A 23,679-nucleotide genomic window follows, 5' to 3' on the forward strand; every position below is an offset into this window, starting at 1 on the left:
GTTTCGAGCGCTCGCTTGAGCGAAGGCCTCTCGCTTGAGCGAGATGGGCTAGCTTGAGCGAGAACTCAAAGTGCTCTCTGTTTTCAATCTCGCTTAAGCGAAAGCTTTTCGATTGAGCAAGAGACCTTGTCTCCTGAGCGAAAGCTCCTTAGCTTGAGCGAGATTGACAACAGAATTGTTTAAATACTTGTATGCTCTCATTATTGATTTGTTTACCCTTTTAAAGCATGAAAATATGATGCCAACATTTTATGCAAAGTGTTTGTGTTTTCTTTAGTTATTGTTGTTTGGGATTTTGTGTTCTTACATGTTGAAACTAGTAAAAATCTGTCAGTTTAGCTTAAGCGAGAGATTTTAGCTTAAGCGAGATCAGTCTAGTTTAAGCGAGAATTTCTAGCTTAAGCGAGACCAGTCTAGCTTAAGCGAGATCAGTCTAGCTTAAGCGAGAATCGCGGCAGAATTTTAATTCCTTACTTTAACTTGAACTTGTGGATTGATTCAATTACTTTTAAAAGCACGAATTGGGCGAATGGGTATTAGTAGAATGGTTTATGGTCTGTGATTGATAAGTTTAACATGACCTTGGCATGTGACATGTATGGGATGGTTGGTTATTAAAGTGGCATGGTGTTGGTACAAAATACAATTCTATATTCATGGTTTGGGAAGGATGAGTTGGCATGGATTCAACATGGAATATGAATGAGGATTGGTTATAAATGGTTGGCATGAGATTTATGTGCACGATAAGTATTACTTTGTTGGTTGAATGTGATTGATATGTGGTCATGACGTAATTCCATGAGCCTCTAGGTGAGACCTCATGGTGGTGCCTTAGTGGTCGGGACATAATTCCATGACCCTTGTTAGCGGGAGTCCATGGTGGTGCCCCATCTATATAATTTAGTAAGGATTCAAGGTAAGGTTGCATCCTGACGCTGTAAGGAGTCAGTTAGTCTCACATAGAGCAGACTGACTCTTGTGGTGAGAGTAGTAGAAGGCCTGAAACCCAATAAGGGCTAACCTTGTGTGTGTGGGTTGAGACATTGTAACACTTAGCTCGGGGGTGAGCAGTTCGGGGGTGAGCAGGGAAATTCACCATAAGTGCAAGCATCCGCTAAATCTGACTAATTATATGTATCCGGATGAGTCGTGTTTGAGTCTTAGTGTTGTTTGAGGAGTCATAACATGATTGGTTGATATATGCATCTTGAACTATTAAATTGCCTGTAACTGTGAGATGAATGATTTTCTACTCTAGCTTACCCTTCTATTTGTTGCATGTTTGTCTGGTGTGATTTTTTCTCTTTTGTGATGATCATCAACTTATTGATGTGAGCAGATGTGAGAAACACCCCTGGTCATCAGGGTGATGGAGGTTCCGCTGCATAGCTTATCTGAGCTGGATTCTGTTGGCTGGGCTTTTCTTTAAGGCTATGGCCCACATATTTCTTGTCCATGGAATTTAATTCTAAATACTGTTGGATTTTGTACCCTGTCTTGTATTGGCATCGTGGTGTGCCTCAGAATTGTCCTTTTATAAAATATGGACATCTTTAAGGAGTGATTCTATACTTCGAACCTTGCTCGTAATATTATATTGTATGACATGTCATTTAAGTAAATTTATTTATTAAATGAGACGTTACATAAGCACCTAACATTTTATAGGAATGATGTTAGTGAAGGATGTCATAAAATAGATATATAAAAATCAATTATTCACTCCCTGTTAGATAACTAAAAGAGATAGAAAATGTCAAATCAACATTTTGTAGTTCAATTTGACCATGTGATTATAAATATTTTTAATAAAAACGGTTAAACATTTTATGGTTGAAATCATTAAATAAAACTAGATGTTATGAATTAGTTTCATATGATTGTTGTCATTAATAACTTTAATTTTATCTTATTTGAAAACACATTTTGTAATTTTACAGTTAAAATTTATATATAACACCAATTTACTATCTTGTCTTAATAAGTATAAATATATTATGAGTAAAATCATATAAGAACTTTAAGAAATGTATTCTCATATATTCGATAATTGAAAATCAGCTCTAAACATGTAAATAAGTTATTTGATTTGATTTTAATTTTCAATTTAAAATCCTAATAAAACCCTTAAAATTGGGAAAAAATATCTAGAACAAAAAGAATTTCAGAGAAAAAAAATAATTAAAAATACGTACTACAAACGCTACTAATCCAATCAATAATGATATATAGAAAATTAAAATTGGTTGTCACCGATATTTCAACTGGACCACGTATTCGTATCCGATACTTTATGATACTTTATCGATATTTATCAGTGAAGTATTTAATTTATAAAGTCATAATACAATACAAGAAAATCTTTGAATAATGACTAAGAACAATTAGTCATTTATATAGTGACCAATTTAAGTATCAATTTAAAAACTAAAAATTATTGGCAACTAAAATAGTTTCAAAAAATTATAATTTGTCTCTAAATTGATAATTAAAATAGTTTTTAATATGAATTGGTTTATAACTTGGTCACTGATAGAGGTCGTACCCCACCAAATTAAAACATATTAAATGCAGTACATGAAAGTGAACCAAGTCGTTTCCCAACGACCAATATTTTCATTCAAAGCGAATTTTCCAGATGAACAAACAATAAAACACAGGGTGGGGTTTGGCAGATTCACACAAGTTTGCTAAATTCTAATCAAAACTGAATTAAACACACTATTCAAAACGTATTGGTCCCTTGATTCCACTGAAAATCACCCAATCACAGGTTACTAAATCAAGTCTCTTATCCAATTTACTCTCATGAAATCCGAATTAATTAACTATGCGAAAATTAACACAGCTTCATTATGCCATTAAGCATAGCACACATCCTTCTTTCAATTTCACACACACACACACACAGATTAAGCAACTGTGGCCAAAACCTGAACTCACTAAGCATGACAAGGATTCTGAAATTGTGCAAAATATGAACCCATGATTAAGCATCACAAATTCCATTTCAAAAGCTACGAAATTGAATAGGATGAAGAGAAATTGGGAATTGGAGTGCATTGCAAAACATTAACCTCATGGTTTCAATTCAGTTTCTTCAAGGAACCAATACGAAAAACTTAGCTATACATGGAAAATGAACAATCAAACACTTCAAAACTCCAATAACAAAACAGAACCACGAATCCTAACTTATCAAATCTGAAAACGCAATTTAAGAGCAAAAATTGAGATTTCAAAGCTTAAATGGAATGCAAAACGGTGTTATCATATATAAATGCGAAAACCCCATGAATGGGTATTGTTCCAAGTCAATAAAACCCACAAAACGAACTGCCCAAGCAAGAAAACGAATTCAAAACGTAAAACCCTCAATGGGTGCTGTCAAATATGCATAAAAACGGTAAAAATGACCCAAAAACGTGAAAAACCACAAGGTGGGCGTCCATGGAAGCTTGGAGAACGAAAATGGAGGTTTTGAAGAGAGGTTGAAGATGATGGAGCGGCTGCCTCCCTCTCATGCAGACCTAATTCGTGGTCATATCACCCATGCCACTCAGAATTACAAAACTGCCATTATGAGCCGCAGAATTACAAAAATGCCACTCTGGGCCTCAAATGTTGACCCATTGACTTTGCTGACGTGGAAATGACATGGAAATGATGTGGCAATGATGTGGAAAGTTTCTTCAACTAAATATTAATGTCCAAGCTCCAAAATTGCTTCACCCAAATACCTAAAAAATAATTAAAAACAAAAATTAGGCCAAATAATGTGAAATTAGTCCAAATTCGGAACAGTGGCCCAATAAAGCCCAACAGATGAAAAACACTCTAATGATGAACAATTAAGCACTAATCAACTGTCTAATGGGTACACCAAGGCTAGTGAAATGGAAGAAAATAATGACTCATCAGTCACTAACATTAGCTACCAAGGTTTTGACTACCAAAATAATTAGTTTCAAATTGGTTACTAACATTAGTTACCAAAGTTTTGACTACCAAAATAATTGGTTTCTAATTAAAAAATTGGTCTCTAACATATTTTTTTATTAATAAATTGGTCAGAGTTTTCTTATAGTAATGTTTTTACGATGATAATAATTTATATATTTTATATTGGCAACTTTAGTATATATAGTTTTAATTTTAATTCACACAATAACAATAATATATTTATTATATTTTTGAGAATTATTCATATTTCTAATCGAACAACCCTTTTGAGACATGAAGATTAAAAAAAAAAACTTAAAAAGACAAATTTAATTTTTGAGCTAATAATTTGGATCAATTTTCTGGTTTTTTTTTATATTTATACGAATACCTCTATTTTCATCTGGTCCTTAGCAAATATGTATAAGAAATTTAATTATATAGATATTACATTTTATAATTGTTCCTGTAGAGAACAAACAAGCGTCACCTTACCCATGTAGTCCTATATCTCCTTAGTTGGCCTCTTCCCGGTTGGTACATGTCGGCTTGGACCCAAGAGGGGTTACCTGTAGAAGGGACTCCAAAGCTCAAGTAAGTCAAAGCTCTCAAAAGGTCAAATCAGTGATTAATGGAGTAATGAATGCGTGCCTTTAATTACTGGGGTCCACGCATATTTATAGAGTATTAATTATGTCTGATTACGACATGGATTGGGCCCTAGTTTGCGCTACAGGTGGGCCTGGGCCTTGGCCTAGGCCCTTAGTTCGACTATCATGGGCTTATTGGATGGCAGGAGGGCTTTCATTTTGCTAAGTCTTTAGGAGCGATCTGATCCGGTTACTTCTCTAGTTGACGGATGTCCTCTTTGCCCGTGCACTGTCCTAGGTTGGTCGCTCTGTTGTTAGTTTAGGCTTCGTTCAGTTATGAGTTTAAGCCTATGCCGACCCAAGTCGTGTACTTGGGTTGTTTCCGGCATATACGTCATGTATATGGTTAAGTTGATCAGGTCCGGTACACCAGTACCCCAGCCTTTGCCGATATAATGTGTCGGTGAAGGATGATATGTGTTGATGTGCTAGTCGTGACCCGCTAGGTGTGATACACCAGTCCCCTAGCCTTTAAGTATGATGAACAGTGTTAAGGCTAGAAGATGTGAAGGGGTATGGAGTAGGCAAAGAGGTTTGTGGCAGGTGAAAAGGTTTGTGGCAGGTGAAAGGGTTTCTAGCAAGTGAAAGGGTTTCTGACAGGTGAAAGGGTGTCAGAAGGCTGACTTAGGGAGGTTTGGCGCCGCCATTTTGATACTTTGTGATGATTGAAAGGAGTTATGTTTTTGGCGGGAAAAGGTTATGACGCTTGAAATTCGTATGTATAAATGAAGATAATGTTGGTAGTTCATTCACTCTGTCTCATTTGCAAAAAATCCGTTCGCGTGCATTTTAGAGCTGTCTGATATCCTCTCTTCCTCCTCCGTCATCTTTTCTAAAGAAATCAGGTATGTCTAGTAGTAGCGATAGGGTTTCATTGTCAGATTCGGGTAGTGAGTGGTCTAGGGATAATGGAAGTAGTCGAGATGATACCAACGATAGGGAAGAAATAGGTAGTATAGGGAGAATTCCAGTGGAAAGGGTGGTTGAAATTAGGGAAGATCTGCCCGAGGAGCTGGCATAAAAAAATTGGCCGGCGAAGGTCGGATACGAATGGGTGGCGGTAGACGTGCGGACTCAGCGATCATTGTTTCGATGGTCGCGTTTGTTAAGATCGTGGTTGAACTGCACACCTATTTTCGAGAAGGGGGTGCAAAGGGACATAATTGCTCCGGAGTGGGTTACCGTTGTTGAATGTGTGTGCGATGGCCGAGAAGGAGCAGCCAAAGTATGATGAACCGTTCAAGCATTTTAAAGATAGGTTCTTCAAGGTTGTAGTGAAACTAGCTGGTCGGTCACACTTCTACTACTGATGGTAATACTAAATTCCCGTTCTTCTGGACCAGCAACCCTTGGAGATATAAAGTGATTTTGAAGGAGGATCTGTCGGTGGTTGAGAAGGATGTAGTGGATACTTTGATGCAATTTAGCGATAAGATGCCCACTAAGGGCTTAGTTAGGGTGTATAATTCAGTTCACCCCATTATAGATATTGAAGGCATTTTTTTGTAACTTTGAGCATTGTTATACGTTCTAGTATTTTGACGATTTGTGTGTTAAATACTTCAGGGCATATGGCGTAGCTTGGTAAGAAGAACTTGACACTTTTCCAAACCTTGCGTAAGGAAAAGGCAGTGAAGGCTAGAGCTGCAGGGAAAACTGAGGTCCCCAATCTGTAAGATTCACTAGTAGACGTCCACGTGCATAGTGGTACTAAGAGGAAAGCGGAGTTGCCGATTAGGCCATGCAAGGGTAAAGACGTGAAGAAAGTTTGAGCTGTTGTGATGGGAGCAGGCTCGGCAAGTGCGATGAAGGGGCCGAAAGCTGGGTTGATTGAGCTTCCGGAGACTACCGTTCGGAAGGACATCGAGATTAACATGCTGGAGACGCTGATGGACTCCATTGATAACATGGAGCCGAAAGCTTTGGTGAAGGCTATGGTGGAGTTTAGCAGTAAGACGTTATTACTTAGTCGACGTGTGGGATCTTTGTTTGAGAGGGAGTTGAAGGAGGGTAGTCGGACTAAGATGGAAGAGTTGCAGGACAAGGTGGATAAGCACGCGGAAGAGAAAGAAGCGTGGAAGAAGGAAAAGGAAGAGTGGGAAGCGGAAAGGAAGAGGCTTTCTACTTGGAGGGTGCGCTGCCTTGACTCTGAGGAAAAGCTAAAGGGTCGAATTGCAGATCTCGAAGCCGACTATGATGATATAAGGGAGAAACATGACGGGCTAGAGGGTGAACTAGAGGACCTGAAGAGCTACATAATTCAAAAACATATTAATGGCTTCCAGAAGGGAGTTCGGCAAGCGTCATTTTTTTATGAGAATGTTGATGCTAATGATGTTAGGTTTGATGTGAATAAAGATGTTGTCGACATTGTACTTATAGATGAGGCGGAATCTAGCCCAAAAGGGGATGGGGAGAAAGAGGCGGTCGACGTCGATGCTGGTGGTGACGAGATGGTGGCGGAGGACGTTGAGCAGAAGGCAGCTTAAGATTTTTACTTTAATATTTCCAATCTGGTTTAATGATTCTAAGTCTGTAATAACTCGTACATTGCTTTATTTTAATGTGTGCTATGAATGCCGGATACTTCCGGGTTAATTGCTCTTTATATTTGTGTATGAATGGGGTGTTTGCGTGCGCTATTGTGTTAAGGGTGTTCGACCCAGGCCGCTTACTTGTGGTAATGGTGGGGAACTTAAACGAATAACCAACGAGTTAAGGGTGTTCGACCCAGGCCGCTTACTTGTGGCAAGGGTGGGGAACTTAAACGAATAACCAACGAGTTAAGGGTGTTCGACCCAGGCCGCTTACTTGTGGTAAGGGTGGGGAACTTAAACGAATAACCAACGAGTTAAAGGTGTTCAACCCAGGCCACTTACTTGTGGTAAGGGTGGGGAACTTAAACGAATAACCAACGAGTTAAGGGTGTTCGACCCAGGCCGCTTACTTGTGGTAAGGTTGAGGAACTTAAACGAATAACCAACGAGTTAAGGGTGTTCGACCCAGGACACCTACTTGTTGTAAGGGTAGGGAACTTAAACGAATAACCAACGAGTTAAGGGTGTTCGACCCAGACCGCTTACTTGTGGTAAGGGTGGGGAACTTAAACGAATAACCAACGAGTTAAGGGTGTTCGACCCAGGCCACTTACTTATGGTAAGGGCGGGGAACTTAAACGAATAACCAACAAGTTAAGGGTGTTCGACCTAGGCCGCTTACTTGTGGTAAGACTGAGGAACTTAAATGAATAACCAACGAGTTGAGGGTGTTCGACCTAGGCCGCTTACTTGTGGTAAGGGTGGGGAACTTAAACAAATAACCAACGAGTTAAGGGTGTTCAAACCAGGCCCCTTGCTTGTGGTAAGGGTGGGGAACTTAAACGAATTTGAAAGTAAAATAGAGAAAAGTCGTACAGTTGAGAACCTTTCGTTTTATTCATTGAATATGGGGTGCCTCGTTAAAACCTCCCTAGCCAAAACCCTTTTTAGGGAAAAAAGACCAGGTGAGGAAAAAGAGTATACTTAGGGTTACAAGTATTCGGTTAAATTACAGTATACATTTAACTAAAGTAGAATTTGAGGTGGGACACATTCCAAGTGTTGGGAATCTCTTCCCCAGATAAGTGTTCCAGGCGATAAGCTCCTCCTCATGCGTCTTCGCGTATGCGGTATGGGCCGTCCCAATTGGCGAAGAACTTGCCATCCTTCTTTCGAGCACTGCTGGCCATTCTCCATACTAAGTCCCCGATTGCGAATGATCGTGGACATAGGTTTGCGTTATACTTTCTGGCAGCTCTTTGTTTGGCAGCTAAGTTACGTATCTGGGCTTTTTCTCTGAGTTCGGGTAGGAGGTCGAGATGAGTGGCCATGTTTTGGTGGTTGTAGGTTGGGTCGTACAGTTCTCGAAGCAGGGATGGTTCGCCAATTTCAACCGGTATCATGGCGTCTGCACCGTAAACTAGGTTGAATGGGGATTCGTTTGTTGATGATTGAGGGGTACACTTATAAGCCCATAACACTTCTACTAGCACTTCGGGCCATCGGCCTTTGGCATTGTTCCTGCAGAGAACAAATAAGATTAGATAGGCACGAGTGTCACCTTACCATGTAGTCCGCTATCTCTTCAATTGGTCTCTTCCCGGTTGGTACATGTCAGTTTGAACCCAGGAGGGGTTACCTGCAGAAGAGTCTTCGAAGCTCAAGTAAGTCAAAGCTCTCAGAGAGTCAAAACCAGTGATTAATGAATGCGTACCTTTAATTATTGGGGTCCACGCGTATTTATAGAGCAATAATGATGTCTGATTACCTCATGGGTCGGGCCTTAACTTGGGCTCTGCTTGGGCCATGAGTGGGCTTGGGCCCTAACCCAGGCCCTTAGGACCTATTGAATGCGGGAGCTTCTATTTCACTAAGTTTATTGGAGTTGTCGGCCTGGGCTATAATCTTATCGGATCTGCTGGAGTAGCCGGCTTGGACCGATTACTTACCTTGACGACTTACATTGGTTATAGGAGGTGTAGGTTATTCTTCTAGACATATAGGTTGAAACCGGTACAAGTTAGGCTAACTCGACCTAGGCTGAATACTTGGCTGCCTTGGTATATGCATTGTTTGCTTATTTGGTCGAGTTTGGCTAGGTGTGGTACAGATGCTATCTAATCTGTTGCGCAATTCCACTAGGATAACCTTGTTGGCCGCCTCTGCTTGTCCATTTATTTGTGGGTGTTCTACAGAACTTGTGATGTGTTTGATGCCCAAACCATTGTAGAACTTGGCTAGCTCCTTGTCTATGAATTGTCGGCCATTATCGGTGATGATAGTATGAGGAACACCATATCTACATATAATATCTTTCCAAACAAACTGTTGGACTTGTTGGGTCGTGATCGTGGTCAATGACTTAGCCTCTATCCATTTGGTGAAATAATCAACGGTTACAATCAGGAATTTCACCTGCCCCTTGTCGGGTGAGAAGGGGCCGAGGATATCCATTCTCCATTTAGCGAAGGGCCATGGGGATAGTATGTGATGGAGTTGTTCTTGTTTCTGGTGGATGATGTTGCCATGTTTTTGGCATGGTTTGCACTTTCTAACATAGTCCTGGCAGTCTGCTTCTATAGTTGGCCAAAAGTTGCGGGCTCTAAGGACTCTAGTAGCCATAGTACGTGCGTTGGAATGGTAACCGCAAATGCCTTCATGTAGCTCTTTAATGATATACTGCGCTTGTTCTGCAGTGACACATTTGAGAAGCGGTTGGCCGTATCCGCGTTTGTAAAGGTCGTCGCCTATCATGGTATACCTAGCGGCCTTAGCCAACCAAGTTTTGTCCGCATCTTGTGGGGGGTTGCCGATTTTTAGATATTGGATATAGGGAGTGGTCCAATTGTGGTTTTGGAGAAGGGTGGTATTGTCGGTTGGGGAGAGGGTTAGGTTTTGGCAGGTATTTGTGATGGAGGGTGTAGATAATGTTTGCTATAATAGGGATCGGTGGCGGCTTTTTAATTTGGTGCTAGATAATTTGGAGAGGATGTCGGCTCTGATGTTGTCGGTTCTGGGGATGTGTTCGATGCGGACTCGTTCGAAGGCGGATTGAATGACTGCGCGAACCAGATGGTAATATTATAGAAGGATAGGGTCTTTAATCTGGAATTCATCGTTTAGGTGCCCTACAGTAAGTTTGGAGTCGGTTTTGCACGTTAACGTCTTGACACCAACTTCGCGGGCAAGGGAAAGGCCAGCGAGGATGACTTCGTATTCGACTTGGTTGTTTGATGTTTTGAAGGCAAAGTGAAGGGATTTTTCAATGAGGATGTCGTTAGGCCCTTCTAACACGATGTCAGTACCGGCACCTTTTGGATTTGAGGAACCATCTACATGAAGCGTCCACTGGTCCTCTGTGGGTGTGTGCTGGAGGTCATTGACAAAATCCAGGAGGCATTGGACTTTAATGGGGCCATGGGGTTTGTAGCGAATGTTGAATTCCGACAGCTCGACGGCCCAGGATGACATCCGTTCGGCTAGATCTGGTTTTTGTAATATTTTTTGGATTGGGTAGTCGATTTTGACGGTGATGCTGTGGTTTTGGAAGTATGGGCATAGGCGGCGAGCTGCGTGGACTTAGGACAGGGCCAACTTCTCCATCATTTGATATCTGGTTTCAAGATCTTGCAACGTTCTGCTAACGAAGTAGACAGGATGTTGCATGCCCTCTATTTCTTGGACAAGCGCGGCACTGACAGTGTGGTCGGTGGCTGTGATGTATGTAAGACCCGAGAAAATTAAATAGTTATTTAAATAATTATTTAATTATGGTGGGTAATAGAAACATTTAAAGCAATTAATGTGAGGAACTATGACATGGAAAAGTACTAGCTTAAGTGGTTGAGAGTACTTTATTGTGTGTGAGGACTTGGGTTCGAGTCCTATGTGTGCCACTTGGGTGTTATTTAAATTATGCGTTTTTGTGTGTTTATATATTGAATGCATGGGGTGATGATAAATTCCTAGAATTGTAGGAGTTATCATGAAATCTGGATTGGTTGAATGGTTTAGCCTTGGTTTGGTATGTGCATGGGTGTGAGTTCAAACCTTGTTGAGAACTAAATAATTTCTTTTTGCCAATTTTTCCTTTGGCATGAATGTGAAAAGGTTTGGAAAACCTAGTAGCCAAGAAGGCAGTCGTGAGTGTTGGAAAAATACACTGTGAGGGATATTAAGTAGACATTAACACACACTTTTATTGTAATTTTCGTTTTAAAAGGTTAAGTGAAATTAAGGGTGGAATGAATTAGAGTGAGAGAGGATAATTAAGGGATTAAGGGTCTGAGACAGGGGAGTGCATACGAAATCAAAGACTTCTGGGCGATTGGCACGAATTGTAGAGGAGAATTGGAGTGGGAAACCATTGTGGAAGAGTGAGGCAAGAGCAAGGCTGAGTTTGAATTAAAAGTCACATGCAATCCGTGTTTGGAGCGAGGATCAGAGGTTAGGGGAGCTGGAACCGAATCTTTTATTTATTGTTTTCATTTGTATGAAATGTATGAGAATTTGAATGCATGTACTCTGCTATTTCATGTATTTTCGTATTTTCTGCAATTTTCCAGAAATCGCCTGGCAGGTGATGAATCACCGCCAGGCGACTCATCTTATTTCTGGGTAATTGGGGGTTCTGGAGACGGAACCGCCTGGCGGAACGGGCTTAACCGCCAGGCGGTGCATGTTAGAGTACCCAGTTTTCTGGGTTTTATGAAGGGCCTAGCGGTGACGAATACCCGCTAGGCGACGCGAGCCACTTTTGGCTCGATTTTGATGTTTCACAGGTTCTGGGAGGTTTGTGATCAAGGATAAATTGCTTTCTAATATTTATGAATGATTAAACATAGTATTTCATTGAAAATTCATGGAATTGGGGTTTAATATAGAAGAAGATTGCATGAAGGTTATCTTAGGGTTGATGAATTGGGGATTTCGAAAACGACACTAATCTAAATGGAAAGGGTGAATGAATTCGGGTATGGGAAGTGTTAGAGAATGAATTGTAATCCTAAAAGATGGAATCATATCCTATAAAGTCATAAATTGGTTGAACTCAGAGTTGTTCTGAAAGGGTTGAGATTCGCAAGTGCAAACAAAAATGTTGGGGTTCCTGGAACAGCAGGAACCGCCTGGCGGCACGTTGGTTACCGCCAGGCTCCATATCAGTGAAGCGTGGTGTCTGATTCATGAAAAACGCTGTTTTTCATACTTTTCGTGGAACAGGAACCGCCTGGCGCTAGTTCATGCCGTCAGGCGCCACCGATTTTTCTGGTCTGCGCAGTTTTCGTAAAACTGCATTTCCCGCTTCGTTAACCGTCCGATTTGGGTGAAATTTTGTAAGGTGTTTCACAAAATGTTGTTCTTCACTTTGAACGGTGGAGATTCAAATTGGATGCCTAAAGAGGGAGATATACGTCACTCATGATTGGTTGTTGAATTCCCTAATAGTGTGATTACTAATGGATGATTAAGTGTGATCAAGTGCTGGTATGGCCTTGATTGGTGAATGTATATATATAAATATATTGGTGCATGATTGATGAGTATGTTTTTGGTAGTGCTTGTTGAGACATGTTGAATACATGAACCTATATATGTTAGCTCGAACGTAAGATGTTATAAGTGTGGGAATAAGGCCACAATTGATGATATCACTATGACCGGGTGTTGCATGATCATGACGGGTTTTGGAAAAGGATGGGAACATGATAATCATACTTTAAATGTAATGGAATTGTAAGCATGCAAAGGGTTGGGAAAAATGAGAAGGGGAAAATAAAATGTGTGCTGGAATTGATTTAAGAGGTAAGTATATATGAATTATAAAAGAGAGGAATGTGTGCTTATACTTGAAAGATGCATATGTGTTGTGATGTTGTAATTTGGAATATATGAATGTGTATGTTGATTTCTGGATGTTTGAGAATTAAATGGTTGAATTCTAGGAAATGAATTAGAGTACCTAAAACTAGTAGTGTCACATTACTGGTGTAGCGCCTAGCGGTGTAGACTGAACCGCCAGGCAATAGTATGAAACATGAATGTTTTATAAGTTGTGGCGCTCGACGGTGATGTGGAACCGCCAGGCGGTCTGTACTGCCATTTCGCCTAGCGGCGCTTAGGCTACGCTAGGTGATGGTGTAGTGGTAGGGTGCATTGTGATATGTTTTGCATGGTTTGTGGTGTGGGTCCTGGTATGGGATATGCTTGATGTTGTCATGAGCGGGTAGGTTCATGACTGGTGATGAACACATGATGATATGAGCGGGGAGGTTCATATTTTATTACTCTCGTGTGGGGATACGAGCGAGGTAGGTTCGTATGTTCCGTGCTCACACTTGAGAGATGCTGCGTGCGGGGAGGTACGTAGCTGGTGGATCACGTGTGTTGGACTACGAGCGGGGAGGTTCGTAGAGTTGGACCACGAGCGGGCAGGTTCGTGGAAGCATTGGAATCCCTAAGACCAGCTTGAGTATATACCTTGTGTAGGGTGGTGTGCTTTGCTTGTTTTCTTTATCATGTTGTGTTGTGAAACTTGGATCAGGGGATGCTGTGCCATGAGCGGGTAGGTTCATGGATGGTGGTGAACACGTGATGATATGAGCGGGGAGGTTCATATCATGTTACTCTCGTGTGGGGATACGAGCGAGGTAGGTTCGTTTGTTCTGTGCTCACACTTGAGAGATGCTGCGTGCGGGGAGGTACATAGCTGGTGGATCACGTGTGTTGGACTACGGGCGGGTAGGTCCGTAGAGCAGGACTACGAGCGGGGAGGTTCGTAGAGGCAGGACCACGAGCGGGCAGGTTCGTGTGAGCATCATAAACCCTGAATCCGAGGCTAATTATTTATTTGTTGTGAAGGTTGAAAAGCCTTGGGGATTAAGGTCTGGGCCAAGAATTAACTAGAATAAAATAGATGGGTGTATCTTGACTTTTTTTTATTAACTTATATGTTTAATTATTTATGAGCTCACCCTATCTACTTGTGATTGGCGATGATCGTGTAATGCGTTACACAGGAGCAGATGATGTTGCAGGTGGTGCTGATGAGGCATAGCATCGGAGAGAGGGTTAACTGGGAAAAGCTTTTACTGGAGTTTTACCATTATTGTTTTTATGAAATTTGTAAATAGTGTCTTATTGATTTGTGAATTTGGATACTGTATTGGAGTTTCATAAATTATGGATTTTTGGATAACATTCGATTAATAAACGTTTTAAAATTTCCCGCATTTTTGGGAAGCGAAGTATAATAAATGATGTTTTCATCATATTTCTTAATTTTTATTACTTAAATTAGTAATATCGGACCAGGATGTTACATTTGGTATCAGAGCAATGGTTTTCAAACGATTTTTGGGCCTTGGGGAGTGAGCTTGTCGTGTTTCGGTTGCGAAACCGTGTAGGAATGAATTTGTAGTCTATCGATCATACTATTGATTGCGGACTACGTAAAGTTGTGAAACTGGAAGCATTAAGAACAGAAAATTTCTTGGTAAAGTGATGAGGGTGCACACTCATGACTATATCAGAGATAGTTTCCTTTCTTAATTCTAAAGGTTTTGGTAAAAGAGAGGGAAGTTATAGGTTGAGTTTCTCTCCTATACCTTTTTCTTTTATGTTTGCACTCATGTGGTATGTGTTTGTTATTTGTGGTGGCAAAGCAATGCAGATTCAAGCTTAAACTTGACCTGCTTGCCTTGCAAGGGTTAGTGTAGGGCCTTTGAGGTAGCCTCTTGACCGAAGATACGAATATGTAGAAGGTTGTGTATCAGTGTACGAGTGAAGTTAAGTTGTGGATTTGTAGGCGAAAAGCACAAGAGGAGTTTAGAAACATCGCGTTAAACTGAGGGCAAGAATAGGTTCTTGGAACGAATACCTTAAGTTTTGGGAGAGGAATCAAATTCAAAGGTTAGAGTAAGGAGAGGTGTTCAGTGCATGCTTGTGCAGCAAAGTTGAGAAGTCAAATCGGTACTACATCCTAACATGGGTTAGAGGTAGTAGTGGAAAGTAGTGAAACGTATAAGGCTAAGGCTAAACCAAAAGGGTCGAGACAAGGAAGTGAGAATCTCTAGTGAAAGGTAAAGTTGAGGTAGAGCTCGAAAGATTAGGTCGACCAGGCAATGTTCTAAGAAAGGGGGAAAACCAATCACGTGGTAAGAATACCGTATGTTCAAGGTTTTATGCCGGTCAACCTCCATGAGAGGTAGTTAAATCTTCTTGGCAATAACCACAATTTAAGTCAAGAGTAGAATGGATGTCCTAAGTAAGGTGGCTCACGAGAGAGAAAGGTCTGACTTGGGGCATGAGATGAACAGTTTCAAGTATCGAAAGAAGAAGTACTTCATTAAGTTGTTCTTATGGGAATGCGGCAGTTGGTAAGGTCATGGCACAAGGGAGGATGAAAGGAAAAGAGAAAAGTCTTGTGCAGCTGAAGGAGTGTCTCTACTAATTGGTGTTGGATCGGTTAAAGTAAATAATTAAAAGGATACAAGGTATAAAAGTGGTGTTTGGGGTATGCGTTTTGGTTTTAATCGAGATCAGATACTCCTTGGTATCGCCATTATGAGAATTAGGCTCTGGTTGTCGGCAAGAGGGAATTGGTAGTGAGATGTTGGTTTACTCTATAGTTGCGGCTAAGTGTGGAATACTTGGGTTTGGTGGTGTCTCGAGATGATCGAAGAATTCATACTCAAGGTTAATTGGAATTGACTCTTTTGTGAGAATGGGACATCAACACAAGAATGGATAGGTTATTTTCCAATCTCATGCTGGAACAGTGTGGTACTCAACAAGGTAGTGTTCGATGATCCAAAGAGACAAATCGACGACGAGGTATCAATTGTAGATGAATCAGAAAGGTGAGGACAAAATGTCATGTGAACTAGAGTTACTTAGCAAAGACCAGAGAAGAATAGATGTAGAGCATCTCGATGGTGGAAGAGTCATAGACTCGTTTTCAAGTATATTCTAGAATTTCACTTTGGAGTGGTGAAGTTCCTTATCGCATTAGTACCTGAGGAAGAGCTGATGTCAATAATTTCTAATTGGATGGTGTCGCGGGGAATGGGAAGAAAGAGAAGCAGAGGAATAGATACTGAAGAATTGATGACAAGGACTTAGTGTAAACACTATAATGATTGCAAGTTTTACACTTGTGTAAGAGGAGGGAAAACGTTCAGGTACGTGAGGATCTAATATTGGGAGTTGGATCAATGAAACAGCTGCGAGGGAAGGAAATCAAGACTGTGAAGGTGCTATGGGATGAGACTACTCAGGAGATGACCTGGGAGATGGAGGATCGCATGAGGCAATCCTATCCGCACTTATTTCATGGTAAGTCTTATTTTCGAGGACGAAAATCTTTAAAGGTGGGTGTAATGTAAGACCCGAGAAAATTAAATAGTTATTTAAATAATTATTTAATTATGGTGGGTAATAGAAACATTTAAAGCAATTAATGTGAGGAACTATGACATGGAAAAGTACTAGCTCAAGTGGTTGAGAGTACTTTATTGTGTGTGAGGACTTGGGTTCGAGTCCTATGTGTGCCACTTGGGTGTTATTTAAATTATGCGTTTTTGTGTTTTTATATATTGAATGCATGGGGTGATGATAAATTCCTAGAATTGTAGGAGTTATCATGAAATTTGGATTGGTTGAATGGTTTGGCCTTGGTTTGGTATGTGCATGGGTGTGAGTTCAAACCTTGTTGAGAACTAAATAATTTCTTTTTGCCAATTTTTCCTTTGGCATGAATGTGAAAAGGTTTGGAAAACCTAGTAGCCAAGAAGGCAGCCGTGAGTGCTGGAAAAATACACTGTGAGGGATATTAAGTAGACATTAACACACACTTTTATTGTAATTTTCGTTTTAAAAGGTTAAGTGAAATTAAGGGTGGAATGAATTAGAGTGAGAGAGGATAATTAAGGGATTAAGGGTCTGAGACAGGGGAGTGCATACGAAATCACAGACTTCTGGTCGATTGGCACGAATTGTAGAGGAGAATTGGAGTGGGAAACCATTGTGGAAGAGTGAGGCAAGAGCAAGGCTGAGTTTGAATTAAAAGTCACATGCAATCCGTGTTTGGAGCGAGGATCAGAGGTTAGGGGAGCTGGAACCGAATCTTTTATTTATTGTTTTCATTTGTATGAAATTGATGAGTTCAAATTTTTGCCCTCATTTAATATTTAAATTTGGGGATTTAATTGAATTTTCTGTGCTTAAAGATTGATTTAATTAGGATTTGTGATTATTGGATTTATTGAGTAAGTTTGGTAAAAGTGGCATAAAAATTGATTTTAGTTGCATAAAATATTATTGGATATTTTAACGTTTGTTAATGCAACTGGAATTTATTTTTGGTCGATTAATAATGTGATTTTGAAATATTCAAAGTTACAAAATAAGTCCAAAATCAAGAAATTCTGAAAAAGAATAAATCAGGAGCTAAATGCACCCCCAGTTTTCATTTGCACACTCCTCCCTCAAGTGGACCACAAAAACCTGTTCTGCACCCCCAGTTTTCACTAAGTTGCACCCCTCCTACCACTTAAACTCCACTAAACCAGATCATGCCATGTGGCAATCCCCACCTCTTAAAATTAGCCAACCAGAACAAGCCACGTGTCATAATCCTACCCTCACCAAATTAACCAATCAGATTCTGCCACGTCATCATCTTCATCTCCCAAAACAGAAACCCTAATTTTCCCCAAACCCTAGCCGCCACCATCAACCTCCACGGCAGCCACCGCCGTTTCCGGCCACCACGATTCTGCAGCGACGCGTCACCACCACCACCACCGCGAACCATCCAGCGGTGCCACTCGCGGTCATCTTCTCCGCAGAGAGCCACCACGAACCCGCAACCACTGTCCTCGCCGGAAACTTCAACCTCCATCTCTGCACCTCGCGCATCTCTTCCTTCGCGAAACAGCGCCGACGGCCACCGCGCATCAGCCCCCGCGTCGCATCTCTTCGTTCGCGCCCCCGCAACACCACCGCGTCGCACTTCACATCGCAGCAGCGCAACGCCGGCAGTCGCGCCTCCACACTTTGGTCCTCCATTCGAGACAACTTCATTTTCTCTGCAACTCGCCGCCGCACCACTGCACCACCATGGCCACCGCAGCTTCACCACCATCTTCGAACAGGAACCGCGTCGGAAGAGCTCGCCGGAGCAGCACCACGCCGGCAGCCGCGCCGTCACGAGGGAGGGAGAAGAGTGTGAGAGTGAAACCCTAATTCTGGAGAGAGACACTCTGCGCCACGTGTCAGGCTGCTATTGGACAGTCAAACTGGTCAACTGGTCAAACTCTGGTCAAACTCTGGTCAATTTTGTAAAAATGCTTAAATAAGAGGGGCAGAATTGGAAATTGGACAGAAATTGAGTTGCTAATTAATTAAATAAAAATGAAAGAATTTAGCAACTGACAGATAAAGCCCAAAGTCCAGTGGAAGCCTATATAAAGAGACTTAAGGGAGCAGAAGGGGGGAACTGACATATTTTTTACAGCTGATAGCTTAGACACTTAGAACTCTCTGGTTTTGGCAGATACCGTCTCCACCACATCTCTCATTCTTTCTTTTATTTTCTTTCTTTCATATCATCATGTATTCCATCAAAGCCATGGAGGGCTAAGCTTTAAGGGTTGATTCCACTGTAATTTCTTAAATGGATTCTGAGGTTAGATGAATTTATATGTTTTGTTATTTTGATTATTGTTGTGGTTTTTGTTATTCTATGTCCTTTGCTTCTAAATTGAATAGAAAATAATGATTTTAAATCTACATGCATGCTAATCATATGAGTTAAGAGGTTTTTAAATAAAATTGAGACTTTACTTTGATTTTGTTTAGAAACTTTCATTTGATTAAATAAGTTTTTGTCAATAATTGAGACTTTAATTTGATTAGAGGTAATTACTTTAACTAAAATTAGTCAAGACTTTACTTTGATTAATTAAGTTTTCTATTTGGTAAAGAAACAAAGGAATAGACATGATTAGGCATAGTAAAATTAATTGAGACTGTACTTTGATTGAATTTACTATGGATAATCTAACAATTCTCATTTTTAATTGAGACTGTACTTTGATTAAAAATGAGGATGCCAACAAATGAATTGAGTCTTTACATTGATTGATTTGTAAATCAACAATAATAATTAATTTAACAATAATCTCTAGATAACCAATGAAGAATCTTATTTAGAAAAAGCAGTGGAATTGACCTATTTACTATTACTGTGTTTACAATCTTCCGTGTCATTTTCTTTGCATATCAAAACCCCCCTATTTTTATAGTTGCTAGTTTTAAAGTACATTTTTTGAGAATCAAATATTTGAGATCAATTCCGTATTCGTTGTGAGACGACTCAGGGTTATCTTAACCCTAACTATTTTCTTCACTACAAACTGGCAATACTGAAGTTGCTAAAGTAGTGGTAATTTGATCGCCTAACGACAGCGATATCAAATTTGGCGCCGTTGCCGGGGAATACGGTTAGTATTTCTTTTATTTTGATTCTGTTTTTATTTATTTTATTTTATTTTAATTTAATTTATTTTATTTTATTTTTTATTTTTTATTTATTTTACGCATATACGTTTAATATAGTTTGTTATTTTGTAGTCTCTAGTTTTCTTTCAATATATTCCAAGCAAATTTCTATTTTTGTTTTGATTAAGAATTTCTTTTAAGAAATTTTTGAGACTAGTTTGGAAAACTCTGTCTAGGAAAGACTTGGTATTTAAGTTGTCCATTGTGACGCACCTCTCTTTCCTGGGAGTAGACCCAACGACATCTTAACTCATTTCTTTCTTGAAATCTTTCTCCAAAACAAGAATAGGAAAAAAAAACACACAGGGAAACACTTTCAGGTGGACTTGCATAGTGCATGACTCGGGCCAATCCGGGTCAATTTTATCAACTTGATTCAGAACTTGAAAGGAACTTGCGTAAATCACGTAGGAGACTTGATCTCAGGTGTTCTACTGAAGGAGCACCATCATCATCTGAACCTACCACTGAAAGTGTACCACTAGAATCACCTCCGGTGATTAACATATCTTCTGATCCATCACCTGAACCAGAAATTCAAGAAGATAGAATGGAAGAAAGAACAATAAGAGAGTTGGCTTCACCGGATGCAGCAATTACACAAAACATGTGCATCCAATATCCAGATGGAGAATGTGAGCTTAAGTCTGGGTTAATCCATCTTTTACCCAAATTCCATGGATTAGCAGGAGAAGACCCGTACCATCATTTGAAGGAATTTCATGTTGTTTGTTCATCCATGAGACCTACAACAGTGACAGAGGAACATATCAAGCTTAAGGCTTTTCCATTCTCATTGCAAGATGCCGCTAAGGATTGGTTATACTGCCTTCCGCCAGGATCCATCAATACCTGGGAGACTCTGAAAAGATTATTTCTGGAAAAGTTTTTTCCAGCATCTAGAGTTGCTGCTATTCGCAAAGATATTTATGGGATAAGGCAACAAGAAAGAGAAAGTCTTCACGAGTATTGGGAAAGATTCAAAAAGTTATGTGCTTCATGTCCTCATCACCAAATAAACGAGTATCTCCTCATTCAATACTTTTATGAGGGATTGAGTATCATGGATAGACAAATGATAGATGCTGCAAGTGGAGGGTCATTGGTGGATAAAACGCCAACAAATGCAAGACAATTGATTGAAACTATGGCATCGAACCATCAACAATTTTCCACAAGGAGCAATTCTATAACTCTATTGAAGGGAACCCATGGAGTAGAAGCTTCATATGTTGCAGATCACAAGAAATTAGAAGGGAAGTTGGATGACTTAGCAGCCATGGTAAGGACCTTGACAGACTTACAGAAAAAGTCTATCCCTTCTACTTTATGTGGAATTTGTGCTTCTACTAATCATCCTACAGAGGCTTGTTCTATGTTAAAAGAGACAGGGACGTTAGACAATGAACAACCTCAGGCATATGCTGCAAACATCTATGGCAATAATAGACCACCTCGGCAGCAATACAACCATGATCTGTCCTCCAACAAGTACAACCCAGATTGGAAGGAATATCCCAGCCAGAAATGGGGAAATCAACAGCCTCAACACCAACAAGTCTATGTTCCACCTCAACAGAGGCAACAACCACAACCAGCGACAACCTCTGGTGATTCAAACATGGAGGCAATGATGAAAATGATGGCTGACATGATGAAGGGACAAATCAATGAGTTGAAACAGACGATGGAAGCAACCAATCAAAATTTACAGAACCAGATTGGACAAATGGCAAATGAGTTAAATCAGATGAAGTCTCAACAAGGCTCGAGCAATTTGCCTGCACAAACTGTAATCAACCCGAGAAATGTAAGTGCTATTACTTTAAGATCGGGTAAGCAAATACAAGGTCTTGGGGATGCCCAAGAAGATGAAGATAAGGACAATGAAGTTGTACCTAATGATGAAAGAGGAAGATCAGATGAAGCAACACAAGCAACATCTGAAATGCCTGCACCCAATGATAACTCCAGGTTGGTATCCCCTAATACTTCCTCTGAAAATCCTTCTCCTTATTCTCCTCCTCCTCCCTATCCAAACCGTTTGAAACCAAAAACTAAAAAGATGGAGGAGTTAGACAAAGAAATCCTGAATACCTTCAAGAAAGTGGAGATAAACATTCCTTTGTTGGATGCTGTGAGACAAATTCCTAAATACGCCAAGTTTCTCAAAGAATTATGTACACATAAAAGGCGTATTATGGACAAAGAGGTAGTGAACATGGGAAGAAATGTCTCTAGCTTAATTAAGAAGCCTGCAGTCAGAATGCCACAAAAGTGTAAGGATCCAGGTATGTTTTCTGTTCCCTGCATTATAGGAAGTACTAAGTTTGACAATGCTATGTTAGATTTAGGAGCTTCCATTAATGTAATGCCTTTATCTGTTTTTACTTCACTTCATCTTGGACCTCTTAAGTCTACTGGTGTGGTCATTCAATTGGCCAACCGTAGCACAGTTAACCCTACAGGTGTGCTAGAAGATGTGCTTGTCCGTGTGGACAAGTTAATTTTTCCTGCAGATTTCTACATCTTGGACATGAAGGATGATGAAGGAATGAGTTCAACCACAATTATCTTGGGAAGACCATTCATGATGACAGCACGTACCAAGATAGACGTGCATGCAGGATCCTTGACTATGGAGATAGGAGATGAGAAGGTGCAGTTCAACGTGCTAGAAGCCATGAAGCACCCAATTGAAGACCATTCTTTGTTTTGCATTGATTTATTGAGTAATGTAGTGAACAATTATGCTTTTGGACTTTTGGACGTTTTATCTGGTTTTTCTTCTTCTTTGGATTTTTCTTTTTCGAATGTTTCGGGCTCAATTTTAGATGAAAGAGAAAATTGCAAAACAGGTGATGTTGAGGACGCGGTGTCACTATTTGATACCTCTGTGGCGTCCGAGTATGATGCTGAGGTGGCTGAAATTACCTTAGGCAGTAAAATGTTGCCATCTGTGGAACAACCACCCACTTTGGAGTTGAAACCTTTACCATCTCATTTGAAATATGTTTATCTTGAGAGGGATGGGAAACTCCCTGTTATTATATCTGCCTTGCTTACTAACGAGCAGGAACAAAAGCTATTGCAGGTTATCAAAGATCACAAGCGAGCAATAGGCTGGACTTTGGCAGATATTCCTGGTATTAGTCCTTCTTTCTGCATGCACAGAATACTCTTGGAGGAGGATGCTAAGCCAGTGAGGCAACCTCAGAGGAGACTGAATCCTCAGCTGATGGAGGTTGTGAAGAAAGAAGTCACCAAGTTGTTACAAGCAGGTATTATATATCCTATTTCTGACAGCACTTGGGTGAGTCCTGTACATGTGGTCCCCAAGAAATCTGGGATCACCGTGGTCAAGAATGAGAAGAACGAGTTGATACCTACTCGTATTCAGAATAGCTGGAGGGTCTGTATTGATTATAGAAGACTAAACCAGGCCACCAGGAATGACCACTTTCCTTTACCATTCATGGACCAGATGTTAGATCGATTGGCAGGTAAGTCTCATTACTGTTTTCTTGATGGATTCTCTGGGTATTTTCAGATTTGTATTGCCCCAGAGGATCAACATAAGACTACTTTTACTTGTCCATTCGGTACATATGCTTATAGGAAAATGCCATTTGGCCTTTGCAATGCTCCTGGAACATTTCAGCGATGTATGATGAGTATTTTTACAGATTTGTTGGAGCATTGTATTGAGGTTTTTATGGATGATTTTAGTGTATATGGTTCATCTTTTGATCATTGCTTGTCTAATCTTGCTAGAGTCTTGGAGAGATGTGAAGAAACTAACCTTGTTCTAAATTTTGAAAAATGTCATTTTATGGTGGAACAAGGTATAGTTTTAGGCCACGTTGTTTCCAAGAATGGTATATCTGTAGATCCTGCTAAAATTGATATTATTTCACAATTGCCTTACCCCTCTTCTGTGAAAGAGGTTCGATCTTTTCTTGGACATGCAGGATTTTACAGGAGGT

The 23,679-nt window shown here is 40.3% G+C and overlaps 1 protein-coding gene across 1 annotated transcript; it reads left to right on the forward strand.

Moving 5' to 3' along the window:
- Positions 1-20,300: 20,300 nt before the first annotated feature.
- LOC114193935 lies at positions 20,301-22,499 on the forward strand (the record flags this gene model as incomplete). The annotated part of the gene is made up of 2 exons (XM_028083937.1): positions 20,301-21,528; positions 21,586-22,499. Coding segments are annotated over exons 1-2 (2,142 nt in total), but the record flags the coding sequence as incomplete, so codon positions are not given.
- Between the last annotated feature and the right edge of the window lie 1,180 nt (positions 22,500-23,679).

This window comes from Vigna unguiculata, chromosome 8 (genome assembly GCF_004118075.2).
Source record: "Vigna unguiculata cultivar IT97K-499-35 chromosome 8, ASM411807v1, whole genome shotgun sequence".
In the NCBI taxonomy this organism is placed as follows: domain Eukaryota; kingdom Viridiplantae; phylum Streptophyta; class Magnoliopsida; order Fabales; family Fabaceae; genus Vigna; species Vigna unguiculata.